The sequence below is a fragment of the Giraffa tippelskirchi genome, chromosome 7 (assembly GCF_054371585.1).
Source record: "Giraffa tippelskirchi isolate mGirTip1 chromosome 7, T2T-mGirTip1v1.2.pri, whole genome shotgun sequence".
NCBI classification, from domain to species: domain Eukaryota; kingdom Metazoa; phylum Chordata; class Mammalia; order Artiodactyla; family Giraffidae; genus Giraffa; species Giraffa tippelskirchi.
The window spans coordinates 10,193,350-10,210,601 of NC_137281.1; the positions used below are offsets into that span (position 1 = coordinate 10,193,350).

General features: G+C 46.0%; 1 protein-coding gene across 1 annotated transcript; it reads right to left on the reverse strand.

Moving 5' to 3' along the window:
- Window positions 1-122: 122 nt before the first annotated feature.
- Window positions 123-12,425, reverse strand: LOC145515420 (very-long-chain 3-oxoacyl-CoA reductase-B-like). The gene is made up of 11 exons (XM_081515793.1): window positions 12,236-12,425; window positions 11,859-11,905; window positions 7,461-7,536; window positions 7,106-7,216; window positions 6,869-6,936; window positions 2,906-2,950; window positions 2,644-2,678; window positions 2,248-2,329; window positions 1,674-1,739; window positions 824-973; window positions 123-633 (listed from the first exon to the last, which is right to left on the reverse strand). The coding sequence occupies exons 1-11, from the start codon at window positions 12,393-12,395 to the stop codon at window positions 526-528; spliced, it is 948 nt and encodes a 315-aa protein (XP_081371919.1). The 5' UTR covers window positions 12,396-12,425; the 3' UTR covers window positions 123-525.
- Between the last annotated feature and the right edge of the window lie 4,827 nt (window positions 12,426-17,252).

Sequence of the window (17,252 nt, forward strand, 5' to 3'; positions counted from 1 at the left end):
ACATAGCGATTTAGGGATTTCTAATTCATTTGGAGTTTATGCAGGTACATGGTGTGAGAACTAAATCCAACTTTATACATAAATATATATACATATATATATATACATACACAGGGGATCTCTGTTTTAAAAGTATTTTTATTGAGATTTAATTCACATACCATAAAATTAATCCTTTTTAATTGTGTACAATTTAGTGGGTTTTAGTATTTCACAAAGTTGTGCAGCCATCATTGCTACAGGCTATATTTGTGTATATATATATATATATAATGTATGTGTGTGTGTATATTTGTTTTTTTCCAAATATCTATCTAGTCTTAGCGGCACATATTAAGAGCTCCATCTTTCTGCCAGAGATTTGAGATGCTGCACTTGTCACTAATGTCCCGGTATTTGGGAGACCGATTCCGTTCCACTGGTCTGCTTGTCCGGTGGGAGGTCTCCCTAACAATGGTTCTGGTTTAGGACTCCGGTAAGGGGCGGGGGACAACAGACATGCGGTCACGCCTTCAAGGCCTTTAGTCAAGTTCTTTCAGAAAGCAACCCTGCTGCATTACAGCTCTCCAACAGAAAAAATCCGCTAGGACTGATTAAAAACCAACTGGGCAGGAGCATGGTCAGCAGGAAATCCTGGGAAGGGGAGGTACCAAGGATCAAGACACGCCCCATTCTTGAGTCCCCCCCTCTCCTCTCCCGGCTCCCCAGCCCGGGCGGGGGGCCCTCCCCTTCTCTGTCCGTCTCCTCCTTTCTGAGGGCTAGTGGACCCGCAGCAGGGGCTGTCCCATCCAGCTCGCACCCAGGACTGCCCCCAGAAAAGAACCTGCAGAGCGTGGCTGAGGCACCCAGGGGTTTCGGAAGTGAGGCCGAGCGTGTCCAGTGCTTGCCGAGCAAAGTCTTCGGAGCTCACCATGAGCAGTCCCCTTTTCAAGGGATAGGTCATATTTGTTTCAACCAGAAAGGGGCTCACTGTCTGCAGGTAGGAAAGGGGTCAAGATAAGAACTCCCTTCCCGCCTAAACCTAAGCTCCCAGGCCCTCTCCAAGAATCGCTGAATCCCACCCCTCTGGCGGACCACGCCCCTAGGTATGCGCTGACCACGCCTCTCGGGCCACGCCCCCTCGAGAATCCACCCCTTGAGACTTTCGCGCCACGGAAGCTTTTTTCAAAAAAAGGTTCTTTCTTCCTTCTTCCCTCTTTCTCTCTCTTTTCCTTCCTTCCTCCCTTCTTTTCTCTCCTTTTTCCCCCTCCCTTTCCCTTCCTTTCTTTCTTAAATTTTACTGAAGGATTGGGGGCAGGAGGAGAAGGGGACGACAGAGGATGAGATGGTTGGATGGCATCACCGACTTGATGGACATGGGTTTGGGTGGACTCCGGGAGTTGGTGATGGACAGAGAGGCCTGGCGCGCTGCAATTCATGGGGTCGCAAAGAGTCGGACACGACTGAGCGACTGAACTGAACTGAACTGAACTGATAGTTGATTTACATCCACCGAAGCTCTTTGAGACTGAGTCGCGGTCCTCGTTCAGACTTCACCCCCATCTCATTCCCAGCCCGCCCCTGCTCCTAGGAGCCTCCACTGAATCCAAGCTCCTCCTCCCTCAGAGCCCCCTCCCCCCTCGTGAGTTGCCACTCCGGTCCCTCTCGAGCTCCTTCCCTCCGGAGTCAGGCACCTGCACGATGACACCTTTGGAGCGGTACTCTGCGCCCACGGCCACGGAGAAGCTTCGCACAAAGGCCTGCGGAGGAGAGGAGGGTCCCAGGACTACGAGCTTTCCACCTAGAGTCCTCCGGCCCGCCCCCTGTCCCGGCGTGGCCGTCCAGGATCCTAGAACATTCCCCCGGTCGCGGAGGGGCCCCTCCCTCATGGCTCAAGTCCTCATCTTAACCCCCGAAAGTTTCTTTGCTGAAAGCCCTCCTTTTGTTCCCATACACTCACTCTCCATTCCGGCAGCGCCAGTCTGTATATTCCCTGACCTCCTCCCACCTCACCGAGGTTCTCGAAATCCTAGCTTTCCTTTCTCTTAATAAAAGAACACAAAATCTGACTTGCCCACTGGACTGTGCCCCAGATATCTGACCTATTAATAGCTTCAGACTCTGGTGATACATCACACACACACACACACACACACACACACAAGCATTCGGGTCTTTTCCACCATAACCTTCAGGGCCAGGATTAAGGGCTACTGTAGGGATGACAGCATGGCAGCCAGCCTGTGCCTGGTCTGTGGGTCTGGGTACCTTGGTGGCCGCATACACTGCCAAATATGGATAAGGCTTCCTGTCAGCTACTGAAGATATGTTGATGATGATGCCTTTGCCCCTGGAGGAGGAAGCATTATTTGGAAGGCAGTCACTGTCAATGCCTGGAGAATCCCAGGAACGGCGGAGCCTGGTGGGCTGCCGTCTATGGGGTTGCACAGAGTCGGACACGACTGAAGCGACTTAGCAGCACTGTCAATGGGGAAGAGTCTCAGTGATTCACCCACCTCCCCACCCTTTAGTTGCTGTCCTCATCAGAAAGATCAGAGAGATAGGGAAAAGTTGGAAATGTGAATGGGAGAGCTGGGGAATAGAAATAGCCAGAGGTTGGATAGGGAAAGATCCAGAGTGAAAGACAAACAGACTGCCTCTTACCTGCTGACCATTCGGGGCAGGAGGATTCTAGTCATCTGCAGGAGGAATGAAGAGGATCTTGTCTTTCCTTCTTTCCACTGCTTTCACCTGCCCAGACTCCTGCCCCCTCCTCAAGTTCACTCCTATTCCCCTACTTTCCATTAGGGAATATTCCGCTAGCACTTCCTCCATGCCAAGTCCAGTACTGGGGGATACTGAGGACCACCCAGAGTGGTCAGAGCTACGCTGACCCTGAACCCAGTCCCTCTTAGCCCCGACTCACCTGGGCCACAGACATCATGTTACAGTTTATAACATCCTGGAGCTTCTAGGGGAAGAAAATGGAACCAATGAGTCCTTTCCTTCACCACAACTCTGCCACAACTCCCATTATTTTCTAGCTTACTTTTCTTTTAATGTGGAACGCAGTTTTTAAAAGTTGCATCTACTAGAATTTAAAATACACATAAACTTTGATGCATCGACTCCACTTCTGGAAATGTATTCCTTTCTAAGATACTCACATTTGTGGGGAATGCATATGTCCAAAAATACACATTATAACACAATTTGTAGTCATATATACCAGGAAACATCCTGAATATCCATCAATACTGGGATAACTAAATAAACACTGGGTAGCCCATGGATAAGACCACTGAACAACAAGTAAAAAGAATGGATCAGCTGATTATTCTGATTAAAATGATCCCCAAGATACATGCCTACTTGTGAAAGGTAAAGTGCAGAACAATAGGCTGCCGCCATTTGGATAAAAATTATATATACATCCTTCTGTAGGCATAGAGAGAAAAACCTATCACTATTTTAAAACTGGGGGGCACTTTTGGGGAATAAGATTGAAGGGAGAAGGGGGATTTTCACCTTCATTTCACAAACTTCTCTTTGGGTTTTCTGATCAATAAACTATTTATAAGTGCATACCATATACATACCGAAGTGCACAAATCTTAGAGTAAAAACTGAACAAAAATCTTTAGCTTCTACCCACATAAAGGAAGTATTGGGACTTCCCTGGTGGTCCAGTGGCTAAGACTCAACACTCGCAATACAGGGGGCCAGGTTCAATCCCTGGTCAGGGAACTAGAACCCACAGGCCAAACTAAAAGATCCCCACAGCCGCAACTAAGACCCAGCACAACCAAATAAATAAATAAAATAAATATTTTTTAAAAGATTCAATGCAATTGCTATTAAAATCCTAGTAGCATTTTTTGCAGAAAGAAAAATCCTGCCCAAAATTCATATAGAATCTCAAGGGACCCTGATACTAGCCAGACTAATCTTGCATCCATCATTTCCACTTCTGGGTATATGCCCAAAAGAATTAAAAGCAGGTACCCAACACTGCTGTATTTAAAATGGATAACCAAAAAGGACCTATTGTATAGTACATGGAACTCTGTTCAATGTTATGTACCAGCTTGAATGGGAGGGAAGTTTGGGGGAGAATGGATACATGTATATGTATGGCTGAGTCCCTTCGCTGTTCACCTGAAACTACCACAACATTGCTAATTGGCTATACCCCAATACAAGATAAAAAGTTTAAAGTTTGGGGAATAAAAAGCAGGTACTCAAACAGATATTGGTACATCAACAGTTCATAGCAGCATTATTTACAACAGCCAATAGGTGGAAACAACCCAAGCATCTATCAACAGGTGAAGAGATAAAGGGTGATATATATTAATACATATGATGGAATATTATTCAGCCTTAAAAAGAAAATTGGGACACAGGCTGTGACATGGATGGACCCTGAAAATACTATGCTAAGTGAAACAAACCAGGTCCAAAAGAATAAATAAGGTATGATTCCACTTATATGAGGCACCTAGAATAGTCAAATTCATAGAGACAGAATGGTGGTTTCCAGGACCTGCAGGTAGTTAGGAATTGGGGGTTACTGTTCAACAGGTAGAGAGCTGAAAAAGTTCTGGAGATGCATGGAGGTGATTATTTCACGTCAATCTCAGTGTATACAATACCACTGAACTGCACACGTAAGAGTCAAAATGACAAAATTTAAGTTATATATATTTGTCATAACTTAAAAACAAAGAAAAGAAAAAGAATGAAGTTCTGGTATTTGCTAACAACACAGATGAAGTTGAAAACATTATGCTAACTGAAATAAGCCAGACACCAAAGGAAAACTATTCTGTGATTTCTCCTGTATGAGGTATCTAGAAGTAGCAAGCTCGTAGACACAGAAAGTAGAATTAGATGCTACCAGGGAATAGGGAAGAATGTGGAGATACTGCTTAATAGGGCCTGTTTAACTTACAGGTCCTGTATTTAACTTATACTGTTTAATGGGTTTCCGTTTGGGATGATGGAAAAGTTTTGGAAATACACAGTGGTGACCGCTGTCCTACACTGTGAATGTATTTAATGCCACTGAGTTGCACACTTCAAAATGGTTAAAATGGCAAGTTTTATGTTATATATGTCACAATTTTTTAAAAATTTATGCTGATATTTCCATTACCCTGGCTCCGTGTGGACCTTGTTACATTATCTGTTATTTCTCTTGTGTTCAATCATGAATTTTCTTCTCTAATATTCCTGGTTATATTTTTTGAGTGCTGGATATTCAATATTAAAAAAAAAACTTAACTGCTAATCTGAGTCTCTGGACTACATCGTTTTCCTCTAAAAATCGTTTGGTTTTGCGTCTCCCAGGTAGCTAAACTAGGGGGTGCTAAAATATCACATCCACATAATCCCAATGTAATTAAGATCATCTGAAAATTGGCTTCAGTTCCTATGAAACCTGCTGCTGTTCTGTGCTTCGTCACTCAGTCATGTCCAAATCTTTGCGACCCCCTGGACTGGAGTCCACCAGGCTCCTCTGTCCTTGGGATTCTCCAGGCAAGAATGCTGGAGTGGGTTGCCATGCCTTCTTCCAGGGCCTATGAAACCTACTTTACCCTAACTCCTGGATTACAGTGTTCAGGATTCCAGCCTAAAACCTGAGATATTTTCCAAAGCTTTGTGCTGTGTTATTTGTTGCAGTTCCAACACTATCCACGTTGAAGGGAAATGTTGCTTCAAATGTCAGATTTCACCTCTCTTGGATTCTCTCTTCCCTCAAATCTTGATGCGACAGTTCCTCGTTGCCTTAGTAGGTTGATGCCTTCAAACAGTTATTTTAAAACTATTTTACCCAGCTCTCCTACTCGTTCTCATTTGCAGCGTTAGTCTTCAGTCACAACTTCCTCTAATACCAGAGGCAGAATACACAGGCTGATTCTCCTTGCATTTTCTAAAATGAGCCTATGCCTTCTTTTTTTTTTTCTGACTTCTGTTATCAGAGATTAATTTTTATTGGAGCATAATTGCTTTATAATGTTGTGTTAGTTTCTGCTGCACAACAAAGTGAATCAGTTCTGCGTATACATATATCCCCTCCCTCCTGGACCTCCCTCTCACTCCCTTATGCATTCCTTTTGAAATAATAATATTTAGAATTTATTCCTTTTTTGTGTGTATATCACAAAGTTTTATTAATGTGAAAAAGGGACAGGGAAAGCTTCTGACATAGACATCAGAAGGGGGATGGAGAGTGCCCCCACTCCCTAGTCTTATCAAGGCCTTAGATACTTTTACCAGACCCACTCCCACAACATAAGTCTTAAACTAACATGATTAGAACTAACAATAGAGAATTTAAAAGCCATCCTGATCTCCTGTTTTGTCTATGTCTAATAATAATAGCCCTCATTTATGGAGCACACTACTTAGGTTTATGTGCATTATATTGTCTTATCAGCTGATATTGTCTTATCAGCTCTACGAAGTCAGCAAGAAAATACTGATTCCTTTTTTATAGATGTGAGACTGAGGCGCTAACTTTCCCACGTGGCTCATTCCCCGCCCCTTACTCTTTTTTTGGCCACACTGTCGGCCATGTGGGATCTTATTTCCCTGACCAGGGACAGAACCCACGCGCCCCTTCATTGGAAGCACGGAGTCTTACCCACTGGACCGCCAGGGAAATCCTTCATTTCTCCAGAAAGTTAGCACTGGAGAATATAAAACGGGCAGAACCAGACTCAATTTAGACAGTGGAACTGGTTGAGCACTGCAGAAGGGCGCCCATGGAAGGAGAGCATAGATTCCTAGCTCTCGAAACACTAAGTCAAGCTAGTGTACTGCGCGACGTTTTCCAACAGAGGGAGCAATGTAAGACAGAGGTCCCGCGGACTAGTTTACTCACTTTGGCGATGTCCTCACAGTCGAGCAGTTTACTCAAGCGGAGTGTATATTTTTGGCCCACGTTGTTTACTGAATGAGAGGGGACAAAGTGCTTGTGTCACTCCAACAGTCCCAGGGACACCGGGCGGGGGCAAAGGGGAGTGTTTGCCAGAGAGGGCGACCAGGGGAGTGTTCCGGGTCAGGGTGAGCCCGGGGGCGGTTGAGAGCAGCGCTCCTCCCAAAGGGCACGGGGACATACCCAATACTCCGATCTCCAGGTCCTTCAGTCCTGCCTCAATGGTTTCATAGATCTCCAAGCCCCCGGTGAAATCCACCTGAATCACTCGTGTGCTTTTGCCGTAAAGCCGCTCTGGGAAGTGTGTGACGGTTTGGGGGGGCAAGGAGGGGAGAGGCGGAGTGGGAGCCAGGCTCTTGGCTGTAACTCATCTCTGCCTGCGTCTCACTCCGGTCTCAGTTCAGCCCCAGGCCCTTACCCCATCCTTCGAAGGCCCCAGAGGCAGCTCCCTGCACCCGCCTCGACCACGCCCCGTCAAACCTCAGCCCTTGAGCCAGGAGGGCTGCGTTTCCCAGCTCCCCTCCTTTCCTCTACTCACCTATCTCCTTTGCCTCGTGCTTCAACTTGCTCAGGTCTCGACTGATGAGGACGACGTTCAGACCTCTCCGGGCGAGCTGCAGGAAATGCATTCGTTTATTTATTTACGAAAGCCACAAATACTTATTGTGTGCTGACAGCGTGCTGCGCTGGTGTAGGCGCTGGCGATACAGAGGTGAACAAAAGAGAAATAAGGGAAGTCGGCCCTCGTGGAGCATGCATTCTGGGGCCAAAGTATTCCAGGCAGAAGGAACAGCAAGTGCAGAGGCCCTTGCACAAAGGCTGGCTAGCTTAAAGGACAGCATACAGTCCAGGGTGCCCTGAATGAAGTATTCTTGCCTGGGAAATCCCATGGACAGAGGTGCCTGGAGGGCTACAGTACATGGGGTCACAAGAGAGTCGGACACGACTTAGTGACTAAACAATAACTAGCCTCCCTTGCCTTCGTGCCCACTCAGGGACATCGCTGCAGCTTTCTCCCATCTTCCCCCTGCATCACGGTCTCTCTTTTCTGGATGATACCCATTCAACATGCAGACCTGCCAGAAGGTCTTCTCTGTTCAGGTGTTGCCCCATTTCTCATCACGCCACCCCACTTTACTCAACATCCTAAGAACTGCTTACCCTGGCTCTCTCCCGGGCCCGCTTGTACCCACTGCAGTTGGACTCCCGCCCCCACTGTGCCACCCAAACCACTCTGGTCAACAGTAACTTCCAAGGTGGTAAACCCAGTGCTGTTCTCAGCACCGCCCAGCAGTAGCTGACACGTTCATCACCCCCTACCCCAGGCAACATTCTTTGCCTGGCTTCCAAGATATCTCTTCCAGCCTTGGTTTCCCTCCTGCTCTGGCTCAGTTCTTGTGCCTCATCTTCTCTGCTTCTTAACTTTGAGTGCTCCAGGGAGCATTTTGGGGTGATTCAGACTGTGGTCCCCTCCTCCATCCACACCCACTACCATGGGGATCTCATCTAGTATTGAGACTTTATTTTTTACAATATCATGTATTTATTTATTTTTGGTTGTGCTGGGTCTTCACTGTTGTGCAGGCTTTTCTCTAGCGGTGGCAGATGGGGGCTACTCTCTAGTTGCAGTGCTCGGGTTTCTCTTCGTGGTGGCTTCTCTTGTTGGAGAGCATGGGCTGTAGGCACAAGGGCTGCAGTAGTTGCAGGATATGGGCTCAGTACCTGTGACTCCCAGGCTCTAGAGCACAGGCTAGTAGTTGTGGAGCATGGACTTAGTTGCTCCTCAGCATGTGAGATCTTCCCAGACCAGAGATCAAACTCGTGTCTCCTGCACTAGCAAATGGATTCTTTACCGCTGGACCACCAGGGAGGCCCCCTAGTCTTAGGACTTTAAATGGCATTGTTATGATGATGATGCTTCAATTTCTATCTCCACCCATTCTGAACTCCAGAATGGCATTTCCAACTTCTGGAACTTCGAAGCTTGGATACCTAACTGGCATCTCAAATGTGTGTATTAGTCACTCAGTCGTGTCCAACTCTTTGCAACCCCATGGGCTATAGCCCGCCAGGCTCCTCTGTCCATGGGATTTCCCAGGCAAGAATACTGGAGGTTGCCATTTCCTATTCCAGGGGATCTTCCTGACCCAGGGATCAAACCTGCTCGCATTGCGGGCAGACTCTTTATCATCTGAGCCACCAAGGAAGACAGGATGTCCAAAATGTCAAACTTAGAATGTCCAAAACTAGACTCCTTTCCACTTTCCCCAAACCTGGTCCTCTCCTCAGTAACTCCATTGCAGTAATGGCAGCTCCATTCTTTGAGGTATTCTGGTTACAAATCCTATAAGTAATTTATTTTATGAGGTCAGCATTATCCTAATAGCAAAAATCAAACAAAGATGACAAGAAAACTACAAACTAATATCCCTCATAAACTTAGACACAAAAATTCTCAATGAAATATGAGTAAATCAAGTCCAGCAATATAGAAAAAGGATAAGAGGTAATGCTCAAGCTGGGGTTTATTGCAGGAATGCAGGGTTAGTTCAACCTCTCCAAAATCATTGATGTAATTTACCATATAATCAAATTAAAGAAGGAAAACCATATGATCACCTCAACAGACAGAAAAATTACTTGACAAAAGTCAACTATCCATGATAAAAAAAACTCTTAGCAACCTAGGTATAGAAAGGGCCTCTCTTGACCTTATAAAGGTAATATAAATACATACATACACACATACATGAATTTTAAAAACCTAATATTATGCTGAATGGTTGAAAACTGAATTCTTTCCTCTAAGAATAGGAACAAGGCAAGGATGTTACCTCTTACCACTTCTCTAAATATCCTATTTAATTTCCTGGGCTGTACAATAAGGCAGAGAAAAGAAATAAAATGTATGCAGATTGGAAAGAAGAAATAACATTGTCTCTGTACATGGATGACATGTCTGTCTACAAAGAAAATCTCAACAAATCTACAAAATGGTTACAAGAACTAAGTGGGTTTAGCAAATTTTCAGTTTATATAAGGTCAGAGGTTTGGAGTCACACTCTACATCCAATCTTTAGAATAAATCTTGTCAGTACAAGTCTTCCCTTATAGCTCAGTTGGTAAAATATCCATCTGTAATGCAGGAGACCTTGGTTCGATTCCTGGGTTGGGAAGATCTGCTGGAGAAGGGATAAGCTACCCACTCCAGTATTCTTGGGCTTCCCTTGTGGCTCAACTGGTAAAGAATCCGTGAGTACTAACATCAAAATCAATCCAAAATTTGGGGCTTCTCTGGTGGCCCAGTGGCTAACACTCTGTGCTCCCAATGCAGGGGGCCCAGGTTTGATTCCTGGTCAGGGAACTAGTGGAGAAGGTAATGGCACCCCACTCCAGTACTCTTGCCTGGAAAATCCCATGGATGGAGGAGCCTGGTAGGCTGCAGTCCATGGGGTCGCTAGGAGTCGGACACGACTGAGCGACTTCACTTTCACTTTTCACTTTCATGCATTGGAGAAGGAAATGGCAACCCACTCCAGTGTTCTTGCCTGGAGAATCCCAGGGACGGGGGAGCCTGGTGGGCTGCCATCTATGGGGTTGCACAGAGTCGGACACGACTGAAGCGACTTAGCAGTAGCAGCAGCAGCAGCAGCAGGGAACTAGATCTCATATGCCTCAACTAAAAGATGCAGCATGCTGCAATGAAGATCAAAGATTCCCTGTGCCACAACTGAGACCTGGTGCAGCCAAAATACATGAGTCGATAGTTCAATAAAACCAAAATGCAAGTACTTCTCATGCCCCGATGCTATCACACTTAGATGAGTCATCAAGATCTCTTGCTTGGATTTTGCAAGAACCTGCATAAGCAGGATCTCCCTGCTAGCATCCTCACCCTCTATAGTATCATAACCCTCTTTAGAACCCATCTCACTCAGTAGATGTTAAAGTCTCCACAATAACCTACCAGATTCCCCATGATCTGTCCTGAAATTGCTTTTCTGCCCTCATGTCCTACTGCTCCTCTCTCCTTGTGATTCTGATACAATCACAGCAGGCCTTTTCCTGCTTCTCCAACAAGTGATGCTCCCTACCTCAGGGCTTTGCACTGGTGATTTCTTCTCCCTGGAAATTCCTTCTCCCAGTTATTCACAAGACTCCATCCCTCATCTCCTTCTCATCTTTGCTCAACACTGCCTTCTCAGTGACATATTTGATTACCCTATATAAAAATTGGAACCTGCACATCCCCAGGGCTCCCTCTTCTCCTTTCTTGATTTATTTTTCTCTTTAACACTTTCTATTTCTTTCTTTCTTTTTTTTGGCCACACTGTGTGGCATGTGGGATCTTAGTTCCCAGACAGGGACCAGAGATGGAATCCTTGCCTCTGCAGTGGAAGCACAGTCTTAACCACTAGACCACCAAAGAAGTCCCTCTCTTTAACTCTTATAACCATTTGATGGGCTTCCCTGGTGGCTCAAGCAGTAGAGAAACCACCTGCAATTCAGGAGACCTGGGTTCAATCCCTGGGTCAGGAAGATCCTCTGGAGAAGGAAATGGCAACTATTCCAGTATTTGATTTACTATACATTTCATTTGTTTACCTTACACCTATCTCCTCTCACTACAACGTAAGCTTCGAGAAGACAAGGTCTTTTGATTTTTAAAAAAAATCTATTTTGTTTACTGTTGTACCCCTTAGCATCTAGAAGATGCCTGGTGCATGCAGGTGCTATATAAATATGTTTTGAATGAAAAAATCAGAAGAAGCCCAGTGCAAACACCTGCCCCCACCCTGGGGAGCAGAGGAAAGGCTCCCTGGAAAGGATGTCTGTGGGAACCAGAGAGAGCACACCATTCTTAGTCTGATAGAGTTAGCTGACAACAGGCAAACAGGAGAAGCCCTCCCACCACCCACCCCAAGCCCTGGCTCACCTCATGTGCATAAGCCTTGCCGATGCCGCTGGTGGCTCCTGTCACCACTAGAAAGGAGAGGAGGAAAGGGCAAGAGGGGATCCCCACCCTATCCTACCCCCGTCATCCACTCCATGTCCCTCTTGTCCCTTTTTGCACATTTTCCGGGAACTCCCCTCACTGAGACCCAACCCTCCTGTTTTTCGCCCTCCTCTTTCATCGGCGAGGGGCTCTGACACCTCGGGCAGGTTGGAGGACTTAAATACATCTCCACCCTTCACCTGTGATGCTTCCAGGGGTCCCTGGCCTCTGCCCTGACTAGGGGCCCTCACCGGTCATCTGCCGGTGTTCCTGCTGCCTCGCGTCTGCCTGCTTAGTGCAGAGCCCTCCTTTCTTACCTGCCCAGGCCCCGTGCGCCCTGAGCCAGTGGTTGCTCCGGCGTGCCTGAGGCAGCAGGTAAATATAGACTGTGGAGCCCACAGCCCAGGTCGCCCACAGCAGCAGGAACAGGGCTGTAACCGCTCCCATCACTCTCAGCGCATCCCACTCCGACTCCATCACAACCCCAACCAACAGATCACCCGATCTAGGACCAAGGGGGTTTTTCCTGGGGCAGCTATTAGAAGACTGGCCTGCCCTTGCCGCGTTAGCTCCGCCCACACTGCCAGTCAAGCATTCCACCCCGCCCCTCTCTCTAGCTACACCCAACGGGGGTTTAGTATAACCAACAGCCACGCCCATAGTCTTAGCACCGCCCCTTGATGGGTCCACACCTGAGCTCGAAGTCCACTCCCAACGCCTACAGAGACAGCATACATTCAGCCTCCCCTCAACCCACAGAGCTGGGCAAAGGGTACCCATAGATAACCTCCATTTGGGTCACTGAACTCAGTCTCACTGTTGGTGGGTGAAGGCCAGAACTGAAACGAGTGACCAATCACGTGGTTGTTCAGGCGCCAAGTTGTGTCAGACGGGGGGTTTCGTCAGTACATAGTTTGTCAGAAGAACCTCACCTACAACTTCTGCCGGGACAGTATGTAGGCCAGAGGCCTTACAGTGGCTCTGTGTGACCTTTCTCCTCACTTCTCCTTTGCAAATTCTATTTTTTTCACTTGTTGTTGTTCAATCCCGAAGTTGTGTCCAACTTTTTGCCACCCCATGGACTATAGCATGATAGGCCCCTCTGTCCTCCACTATATACTGGAGTTTGCTCAGATTCATGTCCACTGAGTTGGTGATGCTATCCAACCATCTCATCCTCTGTTGCCTCCTTCTCCTTTTGCCTTCAATCTTTCCCAGCATCAGGATCTTTTCCAGTGAGTCAGCTCTTCACATCAGGTGGCCAAAGTACTAGAGTTTCAGCTTCAGAAACAGTGCTTCCAGTGAATATTCAGGATCGATTTCCTTTAGAATTGACTGGCTTGATCTCCTTGCAGTCCAAGGGACTCTCAGGAGTCTTCTCCAGCGCCACAATTTGAAAGCAATTATTTGATAATAATAAATTGTAATTATCATCTAATAATTATGGCTATTCTCTAATAACATAAATTATAGCTATTATGTATAATAAATAGTATTATTATTTAATAATGGGCTTCCCTGGTAGGTCAGACAGTAAAGAATCCGCCTGCAATGCAGGAGACTCGGTTTGATCCCTAGGTCGGGAAGATCCCCTGGAGAAAGGAATAGTTACCCACTCCAATATCCTTGCCTGGAGAATCCCATGGACAGAGGAGCCGGGCAGTCTACAGTCTATGGGTTTCAAAGAGTTGGACACGATTGCTGTGGTAAAATAAATATATGTAACAGAAATTTTACCATTTTAATCCTTTTAAAGTATAGATATAATTCAGTGACATTAGGTGCACTCACAAGATTGTGCAACTGTCACCACATCCTAGTGCTATTTCATCACCCCTGATGAAAAGAAAAAAACAGGTCCCAAATGGAGTCAGTTGTGCTAACCCTCAGGTCAGCAAAACAAGATTTAACAACTAACTTAATGGTAGTTTCAACCCCACCAGAATGTAACCTTTAACTATTCAACCTAGAATCGCCTGATCAGTACTAGTGAGGTTTGCTGCTGTTCAGTCTCCAAGTCGAGTCCAGTTCTTCGCAACTCTGTGGACTGCAGCACACCAGGCTTCTCTGTCCCTCACCATCTCCTGGAGTTGGCCCAGGTTCATGTCCAATGAATCAGCAATGCTAGTGAGGTAATCCACCCAATAAGCCCTTCCATCCCCTTAGGGGGATAGCCTTGACTCAAACAATCAATTTCTTTGCTGAAAAGATCCTTTTTTCAGCTCCCTTTCTGCCTTTATGGAGAAGGAAATGGCAAACCACTCCAGTATTCTTGCCTGGAGAATCCCATGGACAGAGGAGCCTGGCAGGCTACAGTCCACGGGGTCGCAAAGAGTCGGACACGACTGAGCGACTTTCCTTCCTTTCCTTCTGCCTTTAACAACTTCCCTTTTCTACAGCTCAGTGGAGATTCTTTCTATGGCTAGATGGGATGCAGCCTGATGCATGAATCATTGAATAAAGTCAATTTGATCTTTAAATTTACTGAGTTGGGACTTTGTGTTATTTAACAGATTTGGTGGCAGCAGCAGGACAAAGGAGATTTCTGATGGCTTTGGAGACAGCAGGAAACATAGGTGTGGCACCCCGTGAACTCTTTGAACTCACTGTCTTTCTGGCCATTTCCGAGGACCCTGGGTAAGTTCTTCTTGGTTGTGAGTTCTGTTCTATTTTCGTCAAGTTCCTGACCTAGTGGGCTTTCCAGTTAGTTTTCCCATTTGTCTGGAATTACTAGTTCCATGTCAGGAACAGCCCGTGACCAGTGCAGTTTCCCATTTGTCTGGAAGAAGCCTGCAGTTCTCATTCTTTGGAGTCTGCTGGTTCAATCCTTTCCCCAGTCCCTAGTTCCATGTTGGGAATTGGTCATGGTGTACACAGGACCTTTTCTGGGCCAGGAGGCAGTAACATCTCTTGGTTATCACCGATCTATTAAGGTACATGTGTTTGCTTGTCTTGTTTTCAGTCAATGAGGGCTGTTGCTAACTGGGACCTCAGAGGTCAAAAGCTTCAAAAACTGACAGATCTGGATGGAGCAAGAACAGAGTTATGACAAGAAGGAATATAAATCCTAGCAGCACAAGACACTATTACCGAGTTTAAGCAATCCCTCCAATGTAGACCTTATTCCTATAGGATCCATAAGAAAATGTTTCCTATGAGACTGAATCCATGTTCTTGCAATGACAAGCAATCTTATTGTCTAGTACTACTCTGGCTAATGAAGTTAGGGCTTTTTGCTGGCAGGTTACGGCTTAGACCTGATCTTTTAAGTCCTTTACAATCTGTCTTTGATATAGAAGAGAAATAATTACAACAAAAATTCTCTAGTTTAACAGAGGTGCCCCAAATCTATGGGTTATTTCTCTTTCTTTTTCTTTTTCTTTTTTTTTTTTGCATTTTAAGCTTTATTTATTAAACAGTGAGATGTTCTCTTTTATATTAGCATTTAATACTTAAGAGAATTGGTCTATTTACTGTAACTTGCCTTCATAACTAAACCATTTTTGTTGTTTGGTTGCTAAGTTGTGTCCGAGTCTTGTGATACCATGGACTGTAGTCCGCCAGGCTCCTCTGTCCATAGGAATTTCCCAGGCAAGAATACTGAATCTATGGGCTATTTGTAATCCTAACTTTGCGAAAGCAAAAAGTGCAGAGCCGGTAAAATTTCTGACATATGTGGTTAGACCTCTTTCTAAACTGCCTTGGTATTCATTAAAGCCTGAATCCATACAAGGCCTCACATCAACAATAGACAATCTAATCACCAAGCGTTAATCATTTCCTGTACAAGCCCCTATAACACTGATCTAGCTGATTAGAAAACCTAATGAGGACTTCCCTGGTGGTCCAGTGGTTAAGAATCTGCCTGCCAGTGTGGGAGACGCAGATTTGATCCCTGGTCCGGGAAGATCCCACGTGTCATGGGGCAACTAAGCCCGTGGGCCACACCTGCTGAGCCCCCTCTTTCTAGAGCCTGTGAGCTGCAACAAGAGAAGCCACCACACCACAACTAGAGAGTGGCCCCAGCTCACCATTGCCAGAGCCTGCACACAGCAGTGAGGACCCAGCAAAGGGCGGGGGGGGAATCTAATGGTTGGGAAGCTGTTTACAAGATAGATATTCCCCGCTTCCCAGTTGTTTCAAACACAAACATTCTTTTGTTACTAATTCCACCAGGCTCAAAATGGTTCACTGCTGTACCTCTTTGCTTGGCTTTTTTCCCCCCAGCATCCCTGTGGACCCCAACCGCCAACATCTATTTGCCTTTACTTACTTGGAACAATCAACAATATACTCGGACATTCATGTGGCAAGGGTGCACAGAGACGCCTTCTTATTTCTCCCAAGTGCTCCACTAAGGTCTAAGCACCCTCTACTTCTCCAGGAAATCTACTCTCTTACAATATGTAAATGAACCCTTGCTGTGCTCAGTTCCCCAAGAGGCGTCCATAAATGATTCTATTTATTTGTTGCAACAGTTAGTTGAAAAGAGACATGAAGTCTCTAATGCAAAATAACAACTATCTCTAGACACTGTTTATTACTTAGGTCATAATCGAAGTGCTGAAGGAATCCAATTGTCTCCCAAACAGATTAAGTTAACCCAAGAATTTCCTTGACCCACAACAGCTTGGTGGATTTCTAATCCTGGCTGGCTACTGCAGATCCTAATTTTCCCCTCTATAAACTTACTAAGGGCTTCCTAGGTGGCGCCAGTGGTAAAGAACCCGCCTGCCAATGTAGGAGATGCAAGAGACGTGGGGTTTGAACCATGATTTCCTTGGAGGAGGAAATGGCAGCCCACTCCAGTATTCTTGTCTGGAGAATTCTATGGATAGAGAAGCCTGGTGGGCTACAGTCAATGGCGTCGCGAAGAATTAGGCACAACTGAGCAACTAACACTTTCATACTTTCATTGCCTTTTACAGCACACAAGTGGATTCAATGGCTAGTGCCTACCCCAACTATAAAGTGAAGTCTCTCAGTCGTGTCCGACTCTTTGAGACCCCATGGACTGCAGCCTACCAGGTTCCTCTGTCCATGGGATTTTCCAGGCAAGGGTACTAGAGTGGACTGCCATTTCCTTCTCCAGGGGATCTTCCCAACCCAGGGATCGAACCCGGGTCTCCCGCACTGCAGACAGAGGCTTTACCGTCTGAGCCACCAGGGAAGCCTTCCCCAAGTCTAAGGCTATAACTAAAACTGTGCTCCACAGGGTTAACAGAAATTGGTGACTAACAATTCTTGAGTTGGTCTTACAGAACAGCAACTAAGGAAACACCTTGTTTAAAAAAATAAACAAATCTCCACTTGTAACTTGCCTTCACTGACCAA